A 24,637-nucleotide genomic window follows, 5' to 3' on the forward strand; every position below is an offset into this window, starting at 1 on the left:
TTCCAGGGGCAAAATGGTCATTTTTCACCCGGGGTGAGATTTTGGTCCTGGCAGCACCCTGAGCACAAATATATGATATTTTAAATGTTTATGCATCATTTTTACGATTTTACGCAATTATGATAAATACGTTGTATGCTTGGTTTAAAGGAAAAGTTACGCATATGCATGTTTTTATTAAGTGATGAAAATGATGATATTTTTTGAAGGATGTGATTTGGTTGTGACTGACGATGTATATGTATACGATGACATGAGATATGATGAGCTGAGGCCCGGGCTCAGTGGGCGGGTAATGCTGTCGCTGATGTCCCCCGCCGCCGGGTACCACGGTTTTTATAGATGGATCCATCGATAGAGCGGATACGAAAGTCACAACTAATGAACTGAATTCAATTAAAAGAAAATGTTTAAGTTTATGATGACACGATGAGCTGTCTTGACACGTATATGATGATATGAGATGGCATGATTTGACACGACATGATTTTACACGACACATTTACGAATATGATGATATGAGATGACATGCTTTGACACGATATGATTTTACACAACACGTTTACGTTATGATTTTAAGTTCATGAAAAATATGTTGAGTATGATATTTTTCACTGCTGTGTGCTATGTATATGTACTTGTTATTCCTGGTACAGGTGTGTTGAGTCCTTAGACTCACTAGGCGTGTGTGATGCAGGTGAGCTTGATGGTGAGGGGACTGGAGGTGCCGAACTCTGAGTAGGCAGGCTTGGTGCGGCGACACGACCCGAGGACCACATGTTTTCCGCATTACGATTTATGAGATTGATAGGAGATGAATGTTTTTATACATGATGATTTTAAGATTTTTATCCGTTTATGTTTACGTATGATTTTGGACGAGTTTAAGTTTTAAAAAAAAATTATTCCGCAATTTTAAAAACGAGTAGACGTTTCAGGTAGGGTTGACCCGTCTCACAGATAAATATTCATGAGACCGTCTCACAAAAGACCTACTTTTGACCAAGTTATGTGGATTAAAACTTGAAATAAGTATTTCAATGCAATTTTAATCCAGATGATTAGATTTCGATTCATCTTTAATATTTCCATACGTTTTAATTATGTTATACATAATTAGTTTTAAGATTATTTACATGCATTATGTGATAATTCTTATTTATATGGAGTTGAATATCAATATCTTATGCTTCATTTGAGCACGTGCAAAACATATTTTAATTAAAACCATCAAAACAACTGATGCAAAGGGCTTAGTTTCCTTTTCTCAACCTGGATTGTCAAAAATATGGTGTAAATGTTCAACAACTATCTGTGCAACAATTTCAGGGGAGAACTTTCTCATCATGTCAACTCTTGCTTGCCTTCCTCTAATCTTAGCTTCACTAGGATTGCACACAACATGCCTCATCACAACTTGCAGCTTATCACGACAAGGCTCACCCCATAGATGCCCTCTAAACGCTCCCTCCCGAACTTCACTTTTTCCGTCAATAGGCAACGGATAGCTATTCTCGTCCATCAGATACTCGGTCGGCCCTGACCAGTTTGTAGTGATCACCGGCAGCGACATTGCCATTGCCTCCACGATGGGCCGCCCCCATCCTTCGCCTCTACTCGGAAGAACAAATGCATCCGCTGCCTTATACAACTTTGGCAGATCAACATGAGGAATATGGCTGTCAATCACATATACCGGAGCCCAACCATCAACAGATTTCACCAAGTCAGAGTCTTCCACAAACTCAACAATCTTGTTGGCGAAATCTCCTTCCATGTGATACGTATTTGTCAACAAATACAAAGAAACACGGTCCATCCCAGAGAACTCCTTCAGATATGATGTCAACAACACATCCCACCCCTTTCGGTACTCCCATTTGAAAACGCTCAGGAACACAAAAGGCTTTCTTGACTTCAATTTATCCGAGCCTAACACTAGAGTGGCAATCAAATTCAGGTCCAGTGGCTCCACCGATGATGGATTAAAAAACTCCAAATCAACAGGCTGAACAACCTTCCGAACCTTCACGGGATCAACCCCACTTTGGGTGAAAACATTCACATGGAAATCAGTAGGAACCCAAACAAAGTCCATCCTATTACACCGTCTGACGTGTTCCGCATTCACCCTGTCAGTCTCGAACATAGTCCGCCCTATCACGGCCCTCGACCTGCCATAACCAGCGGGGGGACACGGAAAGGTCTCGAACAAAGGGGGATACCAAGCACCAGGTTCACTATGACAAATAACTATGCTCTGATCCATCTGGCATTCAGTTTGGTAAAGCTCAATAGCCAAGTTTTTCATATCCAAAGGCAGTCCCTCCCAAAATTCAAGATTTTCTCCATCCCCGTGTTGCCGAATTCCCAGCTTGAAAAATGGGGTCTCTTGCTTCTTCAAGTAACCGTGAAGTGCTAATACATAAGACCAAGCTTCAGAGCTATACCCACCTCCCGAAAGGAAAGGGGCCATCCAAAGAACACAGAGAGGGGTATCCTCTGCGAGTGTGTGCGGTTCAACATGAAGAAATTTCAAGAATTTCTGAAGATGGGAACGGGAAAAAGGATTTGGTCCGAGATTGTAAAATTTATGAGGGATTTTTTGGGAGAAACAAATGGCTAATAAGATCAGCAAGATTGAAATGGATTTCAATGAAAGGGAGAGCCCATTAGCTGGCTGCCGATGGAGTTCACCAGAATCCATCCGAGAGGGGGGAGAATAAGAACCGGCGGAATAGGTTTCTCGAATACTCTCTCAAATTCGGTTTTTTTTTTTTTTTTGTTAAATAAATTATAAACGCTAAATCACAATCTTATTAAATTTTAATGATATACTCAATCTTATTATTATATCTAAATTTTAGTGGCCACAAGCTAAGAGTTACATGTTTACTTTTGTCAAACAAATTGCAGCAGTGGTTTGAGAAAGCTATGAATGTTGTTGATATTTATGGTCACCTACAAGAGGTGTACGATGAAAAAACGCGTCCACTGAGACACACTACTGTCAAAGAACTCATGACATCATACCTACGAGAAGGGGCCTTGGTCCATAAGCATGACTGATGATGATTGGGCTCATTGAAAAGTTAGTGAACTTGGACTTTGTTATCCTCAATGAATTGTCCATGAACATTCTACTGTTCTCACTGCCATCAACGTTTGATGGGTTCGTTGTGAACTTCAACATGAACAAGTTGGAGGACAGCCTTGAAGAGCTGATCAACATGCTGACTAGTTATGAAGCCACGATCAAGAAGGAAAAACATGTTTTATTCGTGGGCTCTTTGTCTGGGACGAAGAAATGGTCAAAAAGGAAGGGTAAGAAGCGTTTTCGTCCTTCCAAGAAAAATAAACCCAAGAAGAAACAGGCTGCAAACACTTCTAAAGGGCCTGAAAAGCCTGAGAAAGTAGAACACTTGTTTCCACTGCAAGAAGCATGGACACTAAAAAGGAAATTGCAAGGAGTATTTTGCCCAGAAGAGTTCTGACAACGGTTTGTTTTATATCGAAATAAATGTCTCAGTTAATTCAACTTCTTGAGTATTGGATACCGAATATGAATCTCACCTATGCAATAATTTGAAGGCGATGACAATAAGTAGAAATTGCGGAAAGGTGAGACCTTTTGAAGATGGGCAATTGAGCAAGGGTTGCTGCTCTAGCCATATGAGATGTTTATTTAATGTTAAACAACAATTTTAAGTTACTTTTGAGATATGTTTTGTTTGTTTTAGATTTGAATAAAAACAATATTTATGTTTCTATGTTGATAAAGACGAATTTTCTTGTTTATTTAGCAAATGTGTTTGCAATATTTACAAGAAGAAATGTTTGGTTGGAATTGATAAAATACAAAACAATCTCTATAACTTAAAATTAAAAGACATTCCAAACAAACATGTCCAAGTAAACACGATAATAATGACAAATAAAAGAAAACAAGATAGTCTAAATCAAGTACACTTGTGACATGCTAGGCTAAGACAAATTTCCAAAATAAAGATGCACAAGCTAGTGGAAGAGATCATGTTTGACCTGTCAGACATAAATTCTCTAAAGACGTGTGATTCATATCTAAAAAGAAAGATGACCAAAGTCCCCTTTCATAGGAAAAATGGAACGTGTACATGATCTGTTGGATTTTATCCATACAGGTGTGTGTGACCCGCTAAGTGTTAGCATGAAATATGGTCAATCATATTTCATTACTTTTACTGATGACAATTCGAGGTATGAGTATGTTTAGTTAATAAAATACAAGTCTGAAGCTTTTGAAAAGTTCAACGAATTCAGAGCAGAAGTTGAGAAAGAATTAGAAAAGAGTATTAAAAATCTTCTATCAGATCGAGGTGAAAATACTCGAGTACTGAGTTTCAAGACTATCTTAAAGAGGATGAGATTTTCTCACAGTGGACTCCAGCTGCCACACCTTAGTTTAATTGTGTGTCAGAACGTCGCAATCGGATATTGATGGACATTGTTCGATCTATGATGGGATTCATAGAATTGCCGCAATCCCTTTGGGGATTTGCGCTTGAAACAACGGAAAAGTTGTTGAATCAAGTCCATATAAAGGCAGTTGATAAAACTTCATATGAGATATGGATGGGAAAGACACTCAAATATTCTTACTTAAGAATATGGGGATGTCCTGCTTACGTGAAGACGGCGGTGGGAGACAAATTGGACAGTAGAGCCAATTTGTGCTATTTTATGGGATATCCAAAGAACTCTGTTGGATATTACTTCTTCCCAATGAAACAAATGTGTTTGTTTGAAGGAATGTCATCTTCTTAGAGAAGAAGTTTCTATTGGATAGAAAAGACGGGATGACAGAACTCGATGAAACTTGGGAACCACCCACTATAGAAATTGTAGAACTCACACCCCAATAGCCAATCAAAGAAACATAGGCTCCTAGGAGATCCGAAAGGGTCTAAAGGCCGCCTAATAGGATGAGCCTGATTCTTGAAGAGGGCCAAGATAAACTCATTTCTGGATGTGATCCAAGAAACTTGAAGGAAGCACTATCTGATGTCGATTCATCTAAATGGCTAGAAACCATGCAGTCCGAGATGGACTCCGTGTATTCGAACCAAGCATGGTCTTTTGTAGATCCACATGATGGAAATTTCTCATATGATGTAAATGGATTTACAAAAGCAAATTTGGGTCGGATGGGAAGGTGGTGACTTTAAAACTAGATTGGTTGCAAATGGATATACTCAAAGGCAAGGTGTTGAGCATAAAGAAACATTTTGTCCAGTCGAAATGTTCAAATCTATTAAGATACTGCTAGCCATAGCAGCATGGTATGATTATAAAATATGACAGAGGAATGTAAAGAAAGAGCGTTCCTTAATGGGGACATTAAGGAAGAGATTTACATGTCTCAACTTGAAAGATTCACATCAGTAGGAAGTAAGCATAAATTATGTAAATTTCAGAGATCCATTTATGGAGTCAAACATGCATCAAGGGGCTGGAACCTCATATTTGACAACAATATTAAAGAGTTTGATTTTGCGAAGAATCCCGATGAACCTTGTGTATACAACTGGTACTTTATGTTGATGACATAATACTCATTGAGAATGATATAGGGATATAGATGTAAGGTCCAAAATTAAGACGACGTAATCCAACTGCATGCGAATCTAGGAAATTATGAAAAATTGAGTAATTAATTGATTTTAGTTGCTAATTAATTATGTGACGTACTTGTTTATATGTTAAATGAGATTTTATTGTCATCATGCATAAACTGTATTTTAGGAATATTCAAGTGACGATCGAGGAACGGGGACCGAGGGCTGAAGAAAACGTAAAATATTTTTATTAAATAATTATTTTTAATTATTTAAAAGATGGTCGATGCTTTTTAGTATTTATGAAAATAAAGGATTTTTGAGATGATTTTATACGCCGGGACGTAAATTTTATCGGTGTTGGTTCTTCAACTAAAATACAAACTTTTTGGCAACCCGGCTAATAAATTCACATGTTTAATTAATCAAAACTTTGGTTAAAATTTTATTAATCCTAATTAAAGCTAATGGGCTTGAATTTGATGGCTTAATAGGCCTAAAGCCTATTTAGTTAATGAATTAGTATTTAAAGTGTTAATTGTATCAAAAACCCTACACTTTGCAAAAGAAAACTCACGCCTCACTCTGAAAACTCTTCCCTCCCCACACCCACACACACACGGCAGCACACACTTGCAATTAGGAAGGGGTTTTCGAAGGTCTATCAAGAGCAAACCGTAGTCGTCCCTCCGTTCTTCGTCGTCAACGATTATTCGAGCGTATACTACGCAAAGGCACACCTTAATCTCTCTTTTCTCATCCATTACATCATATTATTGTTTAAAGTATGTGTGCATGAAAAGCTTGAAGTCATACATGTATATATTCAGAATTTTCGAAAAAAAAAAGGAGACCATCTTGTACATGCATTGGATTTGTGATTATATGCAATTTGTTTGATGCAATGACTCCCGTTTTTTTATACTAAGGGGCTGCCATGATGTCTAGGCATGGATAGGTAAGTATTACACGGGTTTTGGAGTCCCACACACCACACATGAATCGACTAAAACCAAGAAAGAGAGACGAAACCAGAACTCGTGCAGGAACCGGTTGTTGCTGTCAAGTTTGGGGTTCGGTTTTGTTGTGCAGGGACGGAGGGCTTGGTTGGCTCGTTCCAGGGGCTAGCCAGGGTCATGAGAGAGTCAGGAAGGGAGTCCTAGCCACGCTAGGACTCGCGCACTAAGGCAGAGAAGGAGTCCTAGCAAGCTAGGACTCCCACCCGAGAATCAAGGGAATCGCGTGCAGGGTTCTTTGCTTCGCACAAGCTTGGGCGCGCGGTTCAGGGGTCTAGGCTGGGTCAGGTCTAGTCCTTAGGGTCCTTAGGGGGTGCACATCAGGTTGGTTTGGTGGCTGGGTTCGTGGTTAGGGGCTAGGCAGCGCGTGCAAGAGACCTTGTCCGACAAGGTTTCTCGGCCAGCTTTTGTTCAGGGAGTAGAGGGCTCGTTTTTGGCATTAGAAGGGTTTCCTTGATAAAGTTAGGGTCCAGTAAGTAAATTTATTATGTTGGGCACCTTTTGGCTCGACATAGTTCGGGGGTAACTCGTGAAAATCGAGAGTTGGCTCGGGGGTAAAATTTAGGTGTCAAATAGGGTTTTTAAAACAAAGGAAAATTGGAAAACGACTCACGGGGGTCGAGTTGTGGTCCATAAGGGCTAAAATAATATAAAAAGACTAACTTTTGAATTTAGGAATTTTATATTAAAGTTTGGTATTTTTCGGGATTAAAACACCGTTAAAACAATTAAGAAAAGATAATTGAAAAAGTCTAACATTTAAGCCAAATAAAATTATGAAAAATTTCACGTAAGCTTAAATAATTATTTGGGACATGTTAGAGTCATGAAATCAAGAAAAAAGTCGAAAACGTAAAATGTCGAGTCCAGGGGTAAAACGGTCTTTTTACACCTAGAAATTAGTAAAGGTCATGGCAGTGCCCTAAATGCTATTTTATGAAAATATGATTATTTTTAAATGTTTATGAATTGTTCATGATTAAATGATGATTTTTAAATATCTAAGGGATTTTTATGATTTAAGAAGACATTTAAAATACATGTTGCATGCTTGGTTTCAAAAATGAAAAATGTAATGATATTCATGATTTTTTTTAAAAGTGATGTGAATGAAAAATGTTGAAGGATGTGAAATAATTGTGACTAATTCGTTAAATGTTGGCGACGTCGTGAGGGTTATGGTCCCAGTGGGAGCCCGACGATCGTGTTTCCATCATTGCGAATATGTGGTAACGGATATGTGGTAACGATTTTGTGGTAATGGAAGAATGGGAATATCGTGAGGGGAAAAGGCCCCAGAGGGAGCCCATTTATGGGAAAAGGCCCCAGAGGGAGCCCCGACGATCGTATTTCTATTCGAATCATGATAGGCCAGGGCCCAGTTGACCGGTGAAAGTGTTGCTGGTGTCCCCCGCCGCCCAGTACTGTGGTTTTATGTAGATGGATCCATCGACCCTCATGAGCATGATCAGGAAAGTCACAATTAACGATCTGAATTCAACAAAAGGAAAAAGGAAAAGGAAAATGAAAAGGAAAATGATTATGATAAAGTTAAAATGTTTTATGTCATGTCATGTTGAGGAAAAAAGGAAAAAGTTAAGGTTTATGATTGCATGTCATGAAGAAGTATTTTATGAAAATGTTTATGTTTAAAGTTTTATGCATCATGAAAATATTTACGAAATGTTTATGTTCAAGTTTATGCATTTTCATGAAAACGATATTTTAAGTACAAATATTTTTCACCGTTATATGTTGACTGTATTACGTATTACTCGTTATCAAGATTATGGTGTGTTGAGTCTTTAGACTCACTAGGTGTGATGGATGCATGTGGTATTGAGGGAGGACTTGATGGTGATTTGACTGGACTGAAGGCGCACACAACCCGAGGACCAGCGCTACATTTTCCGCATTATGCTTTATAATTTTATTTAAAGATTTTGAGACTAGTTACTTATGCTTTTGAGAGATTTTGAGAGATTTAGTATGGGCTTTACTTTTCAAATTTATTGCTTTTTAGGTTTGGTAATCATGCGACGATTTTATTTTATGACCATTGCACTTGATTTTTAAAATGCTAGATGGTTGGTATTTTATTTTAAGGGAGCGAAAGCCGAAAATTTTAGAGAAAGGAAAAAAAAAAATTTTAGTACTTTTAAAGCAATAAAAAGAGCAGGACGTCTCAGTAGAAATCAACTAAAATGTGGTTGGCACGTAAATTCTCCATGAAAGATATGGATGAAGCATACTATGTATTAGGAATACAAATCTATAGGGATAGATCAAAGAGGATGTTAGGGCTCACTCAATCCACATATAAGGATATCATACTGAGGAGATTCCCTATAGAGGAGTCCAAGAGATCATATCTCCCAATGTCTCAAGGTGTGACTCATTAAATTCTATGTGCTCTAAGACTGATGATAGGATAGAAACCATGAGCCACATTCAATATGTGTCTGCTATAGGCAATATTATGTATGATATGATATCTACTCGACCTGATATTGCATATGCACTGAGTAATGCAAGCAGATGTCAGTTAATCTCCGTCCATTATATTGGAAGGCCGTGAAGGACATTTTTAAGTACTTGAGAAGACTAAGAATTTGTTCTTGGTTTACGGGATTGGAAAATTAAAATTAGAGGGCTATATTGATTATAGCTTCCAAACATATATGAATGATTTGAAATCAATCTCTGGATATGTATTCAAGCTTAATGGTGGTGCTATCTCTTGGAAGAGTTCCAAGCAAGACACCATAGCAGATTAAACCATTGAGGCCGAATATATAGTTGCATCGCCTGCAGCAAATGAGAGGGTTTGGATGAGAAATTTCATTCAATAGTTAGGTGTCATTCCTCAAATAGTTAATACAGTACTGTTTACTGCGACAACACCGATCCCGTTCCAAAAGCAAAGGAACGAATGTCTCATCAGTGATCCAAACATACACAGATGAAGTTACACATAATCCGGGAGATTGTGGGAAGATGATACATATCAGTAGAGAGAGTACCATCTGCAAATAACATTGTTGATCCACTGACGAAACTCTTGCCAGGACCATTGTTTGAGAATAATCTTGAAGCAATGAGTATGAGATCTATGGATAGTTGGCTATAGGGAAAGTGAGAGATTATTAGAGTAGGTACCTAGAGAGCCAACTTGTGGCTTGGACTTTTATTGACTCTAACGTAAAACGGTCTTTATTTTAATATTATTTTACGATTTTATTCGATAATAACATTATGTTTTATCTATATACTCATGCAAGCTGCATATATAAAGTCCTTGAATATACATTAGGTACCATGAGGTATGTCTCGCAACATAATATCGTGAAACTCATTAGGAAATGTACCATATATTCTAAACAGGTTCCTAGTCGAATCAGCCGTCTAAAATAAGGATAAAGGTCGCTTGAGCTTGAGACTAGCATATGTGATGTAAAAGTCATCTTTCATTGTCAAGGTCATGGAGATGTCCATTCATACAGATGGGTGAGCATATGATGATCCACTGAACAAACATCTCTCGGATTATCCAAGTGGTTCTCATATCGAGTAGAAAAGTCCACAACTATGGTTTTACACTATTAGTCCTTTGACCCAAAACAATGTAGGGGCTATACATATTAGTATGCACTTTGATCCGTTTATCGACTCCCTTGAAGGTCATCAGGTGGCAAGATTGGGTGTAGTTTCAAAATACATAGATCAAATATATTGTAGTCACGGATTCACCATTTGCCTATGAGTGAAGATATAATATGTGATCTGATTAGTTAATAGTGCAAGGAGTGTTGGGATCAAACACTTACCACTAGGCCAAAAGCTATAGCTGTTAGACAAGGCACAACTTTATTTTCTATACTGGTGGAAGCGCAAAATGCACATATTTGGGTGCTAATTAGTTGGTCTGTTAGGCCCATGAGTCCGGATAGGTGTGTGTTTATCTAATGGTGCTGTCTCATATACCTTAGAGATCAGTTCTTACCATTTCCCTACCGTCGGACCTGTCCCTAGCAGAGACAGTATTACCCATTATGGTGTCACTTTTTTACGATCCACTTAGCCAACCAGATCAAGCGACGTCAGCAGCTTGACGCATGAGAACTTCCCAGTAGGTCACCCATCCCAGTATTATCCTCAGTCTGATACGGCCCACTTAGCCAACTAGATCAATCGACGTCAGCAGCTTGACACATAAGAACTTCCCAGGAGGTTACCTATCCCAGTACTACTCTCACACATGCACGCTCAACCCAACATTCTCTCCTCCCACCAATTGTTAGGATCAAGCACTTAATACTAGGCCAAAAGTTATAGCTGTTAGCCAAGACGCAACTTTATTTTCTTATACTTGTGGCAGGGCAGAGTGCACCTAATTGGATGCTAATTAGTCGGGCTGTTAGGCCCATGAGTCCAGGGAGGTGCGTGTCTATCTGTTGGTGCTGTCTCATATTCCTTAGATATCAGTCTTGCCATTTCCCTACCGTCGGCCATGTCCTCAACAGAGACAGTATTATCCATTAAGATCTGGTGTCACTCTTTTACGGTCCACTTAGCCAACCAGATCAAGCGATGCAAGTAGCTTGACGCATGAGAAATTCTCAAGAGACCACGCATCTCAGTACTACTATCACTCATGCACGCTTAACCCGACAAGGAGTCTCTGGCCAGAGCAAGAAATGTGTTTTAGGGAAAAAAGTTTTCTTAGTTGCACATACCATATCACTATTAGTACTCAAACATAAATCACATCGTTGTCGGATTCATATGTAACTCTTGAATACCAATTATTGCAGATTCAATCGAGATATATGTGTTAAATGGACCATATTGTACGCTAATCATAACTTAAGTTTCTTGCAGGCACTATCAGCAATACCTAGGGGAATCATGGGGCGATGACCCTAGGCGCTCTTACCCTGATCAGATGGGTGCAATCAGAAATGAGTTCTGATATTCTTGACTGTGGGGTAGGGAGTTGCTCTCCTGAATGTAGAGCAGGGAGTGAGGTCTCGCATGCTTCTGTCCCACGAAATGGCTTCAAGAAGGAGACGTGGAAAACTGGATGCATTTTGGCAGACTCTGGTAATTGGAGTTTATAAGCAACTGACCCAATCCGTTCCAAAACCGTAAAAGGCCCATAGAAGCGAGGGGATAACTTTCGATGAGCGCGGACTGATAAACTTAAGTGGCGATACGGCTGGAGTTTCAACAAAACCTTATCATTCACCTGAAAATGTAATTCCCGGTGGTTATTGTCATATTGTACCTTCATGCGATTTTGTGCATGCATCAATCGATCTCTGATGTCTTGTAGCAGCTTGTCACGAGACAATAATGCTTGATCCACAGCCTCTAGGCGAGCGACCCCGGGGCAGTATGATAAGAAGCGAGGTGGTGGCCTCCCATAGATGACCTCAAATGGAGAGGTGCGTAATGATGAATGGAAACTCGTATTGTAGCAATATTCAGCCCATGCGAGCCACTCTCCCCACTTCTTCGGATGGTCGCTGGTAAAACAACGTAAATACATTTCCAACACTCGATTAACAGCCTCCGTTTGCCCATCAGATTGAGGGTGATATGAAGAACTGAAACAGAGCTTGGTCCCTTGCAAACGAAATAGTTCTTTCCAAAAGGAGCTCGTGAAGGTCACATCTCGATCACTGACAATAGACTCGGGTAGGCCGTGCAGCTTAAACACATTGTCAAAGAAGATTCGAGCCATTGAAACAGGCGTGTAAGGGTGGGCGATCGCAATAAAATGTGCATATTTTGACAAACGGTCGACCACTACGAAGATCACATTTTTCCCATGTGAGGAGGGGAGACCCTCCACAAAGTCCATCGAAATATCTGCCCAAACCTGGTTAGGGACCGGTAGTGGTTGTAGGAGCCCCGCCGGTTGAAGGTGCTCAACTTTGTTCCGTTGACAGACAAGGCACGTGGCCACCAAGTCCAGCACCTGCCGTCGCATTCCTGACCAATAGAAGTCGCGCGTCACTCGCTGTAATGTCTTTTGATATCCTTCATGGCACGAATTGTGTATGGAACTAATAATTCGATTGGTCAATGGTGATGCCTTGTGTAGAAAAATGCGAGACTTATACAGTAAAAGTCCTTCGACATAAGCCCAGTGGTCATGTGACATAGCCCTGACATTTTGTTGAATGAGCTGTTGGATTTCGTCCGAGTGTGCGTGTTCTGCTTTAATATCGTCTAAGAAATCCCAAGAGGGGGCCGAGACAGCGGTGGCGTATGCTGTGGGAGATTCTCGTCGGGACAGGGCGTCCGCCACGATATTAGATAGTCCATTTTTGTATTCGATGGTAAACGTAAACCCCAATAACTTGCATAACCAGCGCTGTTGAGATGGCGTTGCGATTCTTTGTTCTAGAAGATACTTGAGGCTGTAGTGGTCCGTACGTACTACAAATGGCTGGCCCCTAAAAATATGCGCGCCAATGGCGTATCGCTCTGGTCAAACCCATTAGTTCCTTCTCGTAGGCGGGTAATTTTTGATGGTGTTGAGCAAACGAATGACTAAAGAAAGCTATGGGGCGCTCATCTTGCTGAAGTACTGCACCCATTCCTGAGTCCGAAGCATCACATTCCACAACAAATGGCTTTGAAAAATCCGGGAAGGCGAGGACCGGTGTTGTGGTGAGCGCTGTTTTGAGTTTTTCAAATGCCGTTGTGGCTTCCAAGGACCATTTAAAGGCATTTTTCCGCAGAAGAGATGTCAGTGGGGCAGCAATTAATCCATAGTCTTTGACAAAACGATGATAATAGCCCGTCAGACCGAGGAAGCCTCGTAGAGTTGTTGGCGAGGTCGGTTGTGGCCATTCGGCGATGGCTTCGATTTTAGATATATCCATCTTAGCCCCTGATTTCGAAATCACATGGCCCAGATATGCCACTTCCTGCTGAGCAAAGAAACATTTGGAGCGCTTTAAGAACAGTTGGTGATGCTGAAGTGTAGTGAGCACGACGTGTAAGTGCTGTAAATGACTCTCCCATGTAGGACTATAAATCAAGATATCGTCAAAAAATACGAGCACGAATTTTCGTAGGTAATCTTGGAACACATGATTCATAAGAGCTTGAAATGTGGCGGGCGCGTTGGTGAGACCGAAAGGCATAACTACGAATTCGTAGTGCCCATGGTGTGTTCGGAATGCTGTCAAGGGAATGCTTCCTGGGTCCATGCGAATCTGGTGATAACCTGCTCGCAAATCTAGTTTTGTAAAGAAGTAAGCACCAAATAATTCATCCAATAGTTCTTCGATGATTGGTATGGGAAATTTGTCCTTGGACTGTCTTAGCATTTAGAGCACGGTAATCCACACAAAACCTCCAAGTTTTATCTGCCTTCGGAACTAGAATGACGGGTGATGAGAAAGGAGACGTACTATATCGAATAAAGCCCTTGGATAACATCTCGGTGCATTGTCTTTCAATTTCATCCTTCTGAGAATGCGCATAGCGATAAGGACGGACAGCAATTGGATTCGTCCCGCATTCGAGGCTGATCTTGTGCTGGAAGTGGCGGAGGGGAGGAAGGCCTGACGGCTCCGCAAATACTGCTGAAAACTCAAGGAGGAGATTATGTAAATCCTGGTCTTTTGCCTTCTGGACGTGCATGGTAGCAAGGTGAGCATTCGATCGAGGGTTGTCTTTGGTGTTCCCTTGGAGAGTAATGGTCTGCCCTTGGTACACAAACCGCATACACATCTTGGCGAAGTCCCATTGAATTGGTCCAAAGAGTTGGAGCCAATTGACCCCTAGAATTGCACCGAAGCCACCCAGGGGAACGATAACAAAATCGATGCAAAACTTATATTCTCCCAAACCTAAAACGACGTTGTGGCAAACTCCCGTGCAAGGAATCCGTCTCCCATTGGCCACCAAAACTTGAAGAGCAGCCTTAGTTTCCATTGAAGCCCCAAACTCTGTGCCACGGACTTGTCCAGAAAACAATGAGTGCTGCCCGAATCAATGAGGACGAGCAGTGGGTTGCGTGATATCGTCCCCTTGATCTGCATGGTTTGTGCTCCCTGAGTCCCTGTGATGGCATGAATTGAAACCTCTGGCTCGCCTTCTTCGATGGAAAGGTTCGGGTTATCTCGTTGTGTGTCATCATCCAATGTTTCTATCCAGAACAACTTCTTGCAGCGATGCCCCGGAAGATATAGTTCGTCACAATTATAGCACAGTCCCTTCGCCTTTCGTTCTTCCATCTCAGCGCGATTTAACCTCCGGATAAATGGACCTGTTGATTGGGGGGTAGCATTGCGGCGATTAGTAGGCGGGTTGCTGGCGGGACGTACCCCCGAGCGCATTTCATATAACCTTGCGAGGCGCATGGCCCTGGGTAAGTTCAGAGGTAGGTGAATGAGGACTTCCGCTGCTATAAACTCCTGTAACCCGCTGATAAAAAGTTCCACCAATTGATCTTGTGATAGGTTGGTCGCCCTAGCTATTAATCGCTCGAATTTCTGTTGATAGTCTTCCACGGAAGTGGTCTGTTTCAATTTAGATAGTTCCCCTAATTTAGTGCAGCGGTGGATGGGCCCGGAACGTAAGTGGCATTGCTCCTTGAAGTCATTCCACATCATGTTGGGGCTGTTTTCCTCGGCCTTTAAAAACCATAACTGTGCATCCCCTTCCAAGTGGAACGCTGCAATCCCTATTCTGTCGTGGGTTGGCGTGTTTTGATGGAGGAAAAAATATTCACAGTGAGTTAACCACCCTAGAGGATCGGCAAGCCCATCATATCGGGGAAGGTCCAGCCGTGCATAGCGCTGTCCTCCAAAACCTTCTCCTCTATCGGAGCCGCCCCGACGGTAGTCGTTCGAGCCCCGGACGTTACTGTCCATGTCCTGGTTTTGGTTGGATTCTGTGCGAACAGCCGCCAATGAGAGTGATAATTTTTCCAGTTGCTCTCGAAACCCTTGCTGAACCTGGTCTTGTATCTTCTTGTCCTCGATGTACATTTTCATGAAGGCATCGAGTTGTTTCGAGATTGCCGAGTCACCCATTACTCCCTGCTCTGATACCACTTTGTCGCGTTCCCGCGTTAATGATCGAGTAACGGGTCTATTGGGAAAGGAAAACTTGGAGTCCAGATTCCACTTAGTTTTGTTAGACTTCCGGCCTTGACGACCTATTGTAAAGATGATGAGTATGAGGCTCGATAGAGAGAACCTCACGATCTCGTAACACTTTGTTTGGAAATTTTCTGAATGCCTTTCATTAAACGTAAGATGCAAATAAATACAAAGGAGTCCTAGTTTATCTCATCCTAGAGATGATAACCATATTCCAAATTCTAACAAACCAGATCCTATCTACCCAATCCTAATAACTTAAAAATAAACCGATAAGAACAGAATCCTAATCTTTGCCCTTGAATCTGCCATGCGTGTGCCTCTCGTAGACATGTACATTCGGATTCCCTTGCTGGCCCTGGCCTGATGTGGAGGTCGTGACAAACACAGTCTCTAATCGTGGACCAGATTTGATGATCAAGAGATAGAAGATCCATTCATACGGATATACAAGAAGAGTCATTTCCGCTAACCCCGAATTGGTTTGGTGCCCAACGTTAGATATGCATAGGTGTAAAAAAACTAAACACCCTATAGATGATTTAATTCATACGACGCCCAAGGACAGTAATGTCGAAACAAAATTTTAACACTTTCGTAAGGTGCGAGAAAACGGTGTCCCAACATAAAATTACTTTGCATACTCATGTTACTGTTAAATTCAAATTGAAATTATAAGAAATGTCAATCTTCTTCTTGGAAAGTGTCTATGTACCTTGTTCTTGTGTGTCCGTATTCACGTCTTGTTTATATATGTTTTCATGGTTGTTCAACCGGACGAAAATGATGGCATTATTATTTATCCAACGTTGGCTTGACCTCATTTAGAACTTTCACATTGAAATGCATAATATGCACATTTTTCCTGATTTTTTTGGACAGGTATGAAGGTCAGCCTGACATGTTATAGAATCAGACGTTCAACCTTGATCAAGTTGCATTTGCTGCTGAAGGAATCAAAGATGCTCAGCAAAGTGTATGTGTCTTAGATATTCCAAATGTTTTTTTCACTTTCCAATGGCTTTATTTTACAATGTTCATTTAGTTTTTTTTTTTTTTTGTATTCGCATAAAGATTTGCAAAAACGTTAAAAGGAATCATAGTTGGATTTTCTGATTTGTCTTGCAATGGAGAATATTGAGAATTATTGTTGTGTCTACATATCCATGGTGTAGGGATCAAAATTGTTACGCTATTATTAACTTCCCAGCAATGAAAAGCTGGCCATTTGTTCATTGATGATATGGCTTAGAACGTTTGTTACATTTAAATCTGAAGCACATAATTTTCTGCTGGCATTTGTGTAGTATGACTGATATTTAAGCTTCGTGATGATATGAATTGCTGACAAAAATTTACCCTATTGTAGTTTGTGTGGCTACTCTGGTTTCTTGGAATTCATGCAAAAGCACTTCTGTCATTAAACGCTGTGGGGAAAAACTCTGTAATTGTTAGGCAGAGCATATCTTGAAAATGATTGGACCCTGCTGCTTACCTCCTCAGTGGTGGGGATCGAACCAACCATTGCCACAAAGGAGATACACAGTTTGTGGGATTTATATTGCTTGTCCAAGTTTAAGATCTACTTATATGCCTTTGTGCTGCCCCTTAAATATTGGATGTCAATGCTTGTTTGACATGTTTAGAGCCTTGGATGGGACTGTAGAAGGCTCAAGTTAACCAATAACGACTTTCTGCCATATTCTTTCAGATGTCAGCTTTGAAGTCAGCAAACAAAGAGCTTGAAGGAATGATAAAGAATGTGAAAATTCAAGACATCGATGTTTGTATCTCACTCTTATTACTTTTTCTCTTCTGCGTTCAGGTTGTCATGTTAAATATATTTTCTGATATTGCGCTGTTATTTGTAATGTTTGTAGAACTCACAAGATGAGACGATGGACTTAATGAACGTTAGCAATGAAATCCAAGAGTCCCTGAGTAGAAGCTATAACGTACCTGATGACATAGATGAAGATGAACTCATGGGTGGTAATACTCAATTCGATACTATATAATTGACTAGAATCATGAACCACCACTAGATACCATTGGGGAATTCTGTTCTTCACTATTCTTTAATCATGATGATAGTGCTGCTTCATCTACTTGCAAATTATAATTATTGGAATCTGTGTGACTTCCCTAATTCATTACTTCCATTACTTTATCACTCTACTTCTATTGAAACTATTTGATTTGGTCGTGCAGAACTCGGTGCTCTGGAAGCAGACATGGGGTTTGAAACCGAGGGTGATGGAGTGACTGCTTATCTCCAACCTGATAATGATTTGGAAGCAGAACTCAAACTCGCCATCAGCACGGTGCGGGCAAACATAATTATTGAGTCCATTACTTGCTCGCACCCAAATGATATTATTTAACAATGCTGGGGGAATCAATTTACATTGTCGAATGGTTTGTTTCTTTTTGCTGTAGTTATCTCTAAAGGACTCATCGCCAGTCGCAGATAACTGAATTTTTTTTTTTTTTGATTAATTAGGTTTACCAGCTGTTCCTCGAGCTTCACTCTGAGGTTAGAGAAGATTATGATGTCGATTCGTGTTTATAAGACAACCAAATGGTGGTGTATTTTCTTTATAGGTCAAATGGATTGTAAAGATTCATTTAGTAACTTGTGTATGCCGATGGATATATTTTGTAATTGCTTTGCTGAATAAAATACGACTCCGGGAAAGGGTAAAAATTGCTTGACGTGCTGTCTTAAAACTCAAATTCACGTTGTAATATTAATGGTCCAAGTTCTTCTGAACTATAATCATAAGGCAAGTGGGTATGTGAATCCATTACCACACTACTCAATAGTCAATTCTATAATGCAAGGATTAAAGCATAAAATATCATTTAAATGATTAATACTACAAATTTTTTCTTAAAAAAATACATAAAAGTAGCATGCAAGGAGGGAGATACAAATGTAGGGGAAGATGTATGACATTACAAATAAACTTTTTAAATTATTTTCATAAGAAAATGGATGAAACAAAATTACGAAGCAAGACATAGTGATCGAGCGCTGATAACCGACACCACACAGACACTGGGAACAAATTACCATCCCATAGCAAGGTTGGTTGATCTTGTCGATCTACTCAAGATATGGTCATTGAGATGCTAATACTCTCATGCTAGATCCAAGTATCCAATTTTAATTTCGCCATATGGAGAGTGTTTTTTTTTTTAAATCGAGAGTGCACTTTTTTTCTGTGAACGTCACATGTGCAAATCAACTTCGGACCATTGGATCTAGCAAGAATTCAACCTGCACGAGAATAGTCATTTCACAGTTTTAAGGTTCAAAAGAAAACTAACAAGTTCGACAATTTGTTGTGGGACCTTCACCAAACTCGCCTTCTCAGTCCCATCACCTGAAAGATAGATCTCTTCGTCCTGTCCAGTAAATATTAAAAGAAACCTGTAGTAACACAAGTGATCAGTATTTGTTCAAGACTATAACCAGAATATCATTCTGAGAAGTACAAAAGTAAAGGATGAGAACAGTGTAACCAGCAATGGCATGAGTGATCCACTTCAATACCAAAACTACGTTGGCCAGGCCATTTTCTCTGTGTATTTACCATTTCGTTTTCACTTATCAGACACCCTACGGTAGCTCAATTTTAGTCTCTTGATCGCTCTCTATAATCTAGTAGTCTAGAATAGTTTAATTGGATGAGCTTCACCGATGCCATCATTATTGTATCTCTCATATACAGATATACTAGCAGTTCCTTTTCTTGAGTAATTTCTTAAATAAGAGGGAAAAAAGTTCACAGGGAAAATAAAAAAGGTACAGATTTGAATCTAGAGTCTACTTCGATCCAAAAATTGGGAATGAACAATGCAACTTAATTGATGGTATACTGATTAACCCTGAAAGCAGGAGCATAAAGAGCCCACAGTTCACAATGGAGTTTATGATAGTTCGAGTAAGCAGTAGTGCTTACCATTTCTGTGCCTGACCTTTCCAGTCTGAACCAACTGCTGCTTAAGTTTTTCCCTGACCTCTGGAGGGAAATCATATGTTAACCAATATGGCCCCTGAAGATGGAATTGTCTTTCAAGACTAGCTCAATGATGCATTACGGTGTAAAGAACATTAAAAAGGGGAAGGGCCCAGAATTTTTCCATTTGGAGATATCCATAGAATAAAAAGCTTCCATTTTGCAGGAAAAAGACTCCTTTCTTATTTCTCTGTTTAACTTCCTCAATGCCCTTACTTGAAAATGTCAGAGAGAAAATAATTAACCCTCCAAACACTCATACTGCAATATACTGTGTGATTGAACTTTTTGCAACTGTGTTGAAGAAATTTTTTTGCTAAATGTAATCAAAGATCCCACGTAAACTAGTTTTAAATCAATTCCATAGCTAGTAATGAGAACCTAACATCGTCAACAGTAGATAGAAAACGTATACAGTTTGATACCAATCTCTTCCAAAGCTGTAAAGGTGTTACAAAAGTGCACCACAAGCCTAGTAAGAACTTTATTGACATAGTTTTCTTCGGTAACCTCGAGGTGGGTTTTCCATGGATAACGAAAATGGAATGAATTTATTTGGATTTGGAAAGCTGCGCGTGTGCGGGAGGAAAAGAGAAGCTGGAACTGGATGAAGAGAATGAACGAAAGGTCGATTAAGCCATAACGCTCCCTTACTTTGCCTTCCTTTTAGCGAGGACATGTAACTACTAAAATGCCCTTCCAAACCTCTTTTCCCATTGTTCTCCACATATTATTCGGTTTATATTATTATTATATTTTGTAAAAGTTCCAAATAAGAATCTTATATTTATTATTATTTTTTTCTATAATAAAAGATTGTTGAGTAGGATAAACAGATTTTTGAATCTGCCCAAAAGAAAGTTTATAATTTCTTTCAAGAATAGAAATATAATCTATGATAAAAGTTTTAAAAAACCAAGAAACAAAATGTATTAATTTATTCTGATTTTCACAATATTTATAAAATTTCAAAACGATATACTCAAATTCTGCTTCAGAGAAACTTTTAAAGTACCAATCTCTGAAAGATTCTCATTTAGGTAAATAAAATTCTGCATTGATCTTTGCTCTAGCAATAGATCCTTTAGTAAAATCAATTTTTGATTTACTATCCATTAAATACCAAAATTCATTTCTGAAACTGTATCAGTTTCTCTAACTTTTTGAAAGTTACTTTTATGAACAATATTGTTTTGATTTATTATTAACTCATCTACTGTATTTTGTACAGAAGACTCAACATCTTCTCTTATCTGAGAAGTAGAAGCTCTAGAAGTTTGAGGGATATCCACCATATAATCTAATGGTGAAATAAAAGAATGAATAAAAGATGGTAATAATCTTCTTTGTTCATTATTGAACTGTATTTGAACAGATCCTTCATTATTCTGTATAACTTGTTGTAAATCTCTATTTATTATAGGATTTCTAGGTACAACTTGTTCAATTATCCAATTTTCTGGAAATTCAATTTCTTCCCATTTTATAGATCTACGGGTTGTAATATTCGATCTATTAAAATTAATTTCTATAAGAATAGTTTCATTTAATTTTTTATCTATTCTTTTACACATAGGATTCAGTGTAAATAATGGTTTATAATAAATACGATAACAGATACATATAACTTCTGTACCAAGAGTATAATTATAACCATGAGCTTTAACATTTAATGTTAAAGAATCTAATATATTAATATCAGACAAAGATAAAGATAAATTAGGATAAACATCAAAATATACTGGACCATGTGCCAGACTAGATTGAATTATTCCCATAAGGGATTGTTTCCAATTCAACTTTCTACCAACTCTTAAAGCTGCTATGAAGCTTTCTGGTAGTCCTTCTAATGTTAAAGGTCTAAAAGCTATTTGAATTAAACCTATATGCATGAATCTGTAATTTTTCCTATAAGGCAAAATATCTTTATTGTTTAACAATCTAATAACCATTTCATTTTTATGAAGTGGTACTGATGATTCTGTAGTTTTAACTACCTGTTTAAAACCAATTCTTTCAAAGGTTCCTAACTTATAAATCATTTTAGAATCTATTTTAGGAATAGTCCATTTTTCAATAAATCTAAATTTTCAGGTAAATCATATTCTTCATTTAAACTGTTTTGAACAGTTTCTTTCATACCGAAAATATTCATTTGAATAAAAAGTGCTAAATTATTATCCAGTCTATTTCCATGGCTCTGATACCATCTGAGGCTTGGGATCAAAGTGAGAAATCTGATACGTGGCATTGTTATACCAAACTTTTCCTTAGTGGCTTTCGCACACATGGAGGTTATTGGTTTCCAGCCAATATACCATTTTCAACTCATACTGAGCAAAGAAAAGGAAGAATTTAAATCTCAGAATAATAATGAATATAAGATTCTTATTTGGAACTTTTACAAAACATTAAAGGATTTATAAAAGATATACCAAAGAAATTAAATAACAGAGGATTTTACTGAGATCCCAGAGAATCATAAATTCATAAAAATCACCCATAAACGCCTTAAACGCCATTTCTCGGCTAAGCAGGCTGAAAGGCTACAACATGAATTTATTTTTCCTGGTTAAACTCAAACCTTGTGTTTACCATTTCCTGGTTCATCTTTTTACCTTATGTTCTAACCAAAGACTCTTATATTACATTAAATTCTAAAAAATTAAATAGATCTTTTATTATCTCAATCTGATTCCAAGAACAAATAAATATAGATCATGTCATAGTAAGGTAATAATTTAGCACGAATTCTATAGCCTGTCATTCAGGCTAATCTTATGAAAAATAAAAATTTAAAACAGTAAATAAAAACAGAAAATAAAAACAGTAAGAACTTACAAAGTTGTTATCAGAATCTGCAAACTTTTATTTATAAACTTCAGAAGGGTTTTTTACAAGAGAGAATAGAGGGGAGCAAACTCGACCGAGTCCATCTAAAGACACAGAAGTATCCTATAAATAGATAGAAAAGCCGGACATCAAACCCCGGATTCATCTCTAAATAAAAATAGTAAAATGCTTTATTAAAGCAAATAGTAACATGGTTACAAAATTCAAAAATTAAAAGTGATATGCCACCCACTTTTTGTCACAATATGCCATGATGTGTTATTCCATCAACTTTGAATAGTGAGATTCCACTTGCAACGATTTTAATCATCTTTGATATTATCCTTTAAAGATTTCTTCAGATTTTCAAATATGTCATCTATTTGAGATAATTGAGGAGTATCATCCTCTGGATCTTGTGCATCATGCATCTAGCATTAAATGTATGAATTGATTTTCGCTAGATTCAGACGCTATAGATTTATCTGACTTTGAATCAGAACATCCAATATTCTGAAAAAGATCCTTTTTCATTTCTTCAATATAAACTTCAATCATTTTTTCTTTTGAATAAATCTCAGAATACTTCTGAGTAAGAATCTTGAATGGACTCATAGAGGCCTTTTCCTTTTCTTGTTGATTGTGAAATTCTGTCTGATATAATAAAACTTTTTCCTCCATTTGATGAAGAGTTTCATAGCCATAAGGCTTTCCAGTTTCTGGATCATCACGTAATAATTTGTCCCAAAATTTTGTGGAACTAACTCGCCATATGCAAGGGATTCCTTCATCAGTATATCCAAATTCTGGTTGCCATTTCCAGATCCAAGGAATTCCAAATTCCATGAAAAATAGACATAAAATCTTACCATCAATCCAATGTTCAGAGAATGATTTTTTAATACTTGGGGAAACATTTAACCAAGTATTCATGGGTTTTTTAAAAACCTCTGGCAAAATCTTTGCAGATGGACCAAATATCTTCCACCAGATTAGAAACCAATTTGGAACAGGATAATGAAAAACATTTTCACAAATCTTTAGAAACCATGTATGTTTCTTTTTTTCATTTTCATAGAATAGAGTTTTATTAAAACTCTCAATGTAATCCCAAAAATTAAATTTAAAACTCATTTTATGACTTTCAGAATAAAATTCTTTTTCAACCAATGGAGATATACCCCATTCTTCAATAGATATTATCTTTTTGATAATGAACTTCGAGAAGTTATAACTTCCTTTCTGCTGAGTATTACTGAAAAAGTGAGTTATATCAACACTTTTTGTAGATAACAGAAGATTTTCATAAAATCCTCTTTGTTTGTAAGAACCATATACATATGATGTATTGGTTAAATATCTTTCCATGATAGTCCATAGAGTTTTTTCCCATTGGGTATCTTTTTCTTCTATAAGAAGAATCAATTCACGATGTTTTGTCTCTGTATATAGAGCCGAATAATTATCATCTTCTTTGATGATATTAGCATATGATGCTGAAGATTGAGAATCTGTATTATTTCTCTGCTTTTGTTTCAAAAATTCTTGAAACTCATTGTATAACTCATTATTTTGCTCAGTATTACTGGCTGATGAACTGGATAAGTTCTGGGTTATTAGCCTCTGTTTACCATGCTGTGCAATAATATTAGGGGGTTTTCCCCTACCACCTCGCCCTCTATAAGAGGACTCTCCTCTTCCTCGAGAATTCATATCTGTAAATGAAAACATTAGGATAAATATTCTCAAGTTAAGAAATCTGGTAAGTGATTATCTTCACCTTCTTATAAATGATTTCAAAATCAAAAGGAGCTAAATGAGTCTGCCATCTTGCAAACATTTGTTTAGAAATATCATGTTTAAAATCTTTATTAAACATAAATTTTGCAAATTTACAATCAGTTTTTATAATAAACTTTTGATTATATAAATCATCTTGAAATTTCAAAATACATCTGACAATAGCTAAGATTTCTTTTGCTACTGTGGAGTAATTTTTCTGGGCATTATTCTATTTACCAGAATAAAATCTAATAAGATAT

General features: G+C 38.1%; 2 protein-coding genes across 2 annotated transcripts; one reads left to right on the top strand and one right to left on the bottom strand.

The window, feature by feature from the left end:
* Positions 1-1,169: 1,169 nt before the first annotated feature.
* On the bottom strand, positions 1,170-2,781 carry LOC142525473 (uncharacterized). Its single transcript, XM_075629783.1, has one exon. The coding sequence runs from the start codon at positions 2,705-2,707 to the stop codon at positions 1,268-1,270; it is 1,440 nt and encodes a 479-aa protein (XP_075485898.1). The 5' UTR covers positions 2,708-2,781; the 3' UTR covers positions 1,170-1,267.
* A 14,543-nt stretch (positions 2,782-17,324) lies between these two features.
* On the top strand, positions 17,325-18,407 carry LOC142525232 (vacuolar protein sorting-associated protein 60.1-like). The gene is made up of 3 exons (XM_075629449.1): positions 17,325-17,521; positions 17,619-17,730; positions 17,950-18,407. Exons 1-3 carry the CDS (start codon positions 17,450-17,452, stop codon positions 18,120-18,122), a joined length of 357 nt encoding a protein of 118 aa, XP_075485564.1. The 5' UTR covers positions 17,325-17,449; the 3' UTR covers positions 18,123-18,407.
* The last annotated feature ends 6,230 nt before the right edge of the window (positions 18,408-24,637 follow it).

The sequence above is a fragment of the Primulina tabacum genome, chromosome 14 (genome assembly GCF_025594145.1).
Source record: "Primulina tabacum isolate GXHZ01 chromosome 14, ASM2559414v2, whole genome shotgun sequence".
Lineage (NCBI taxonomy): Eukaryota > Viridiplantae > Streptophyta > Magnoliopsida > Lamiales > Gesneriaceae > Primulina > Primulina tabacum.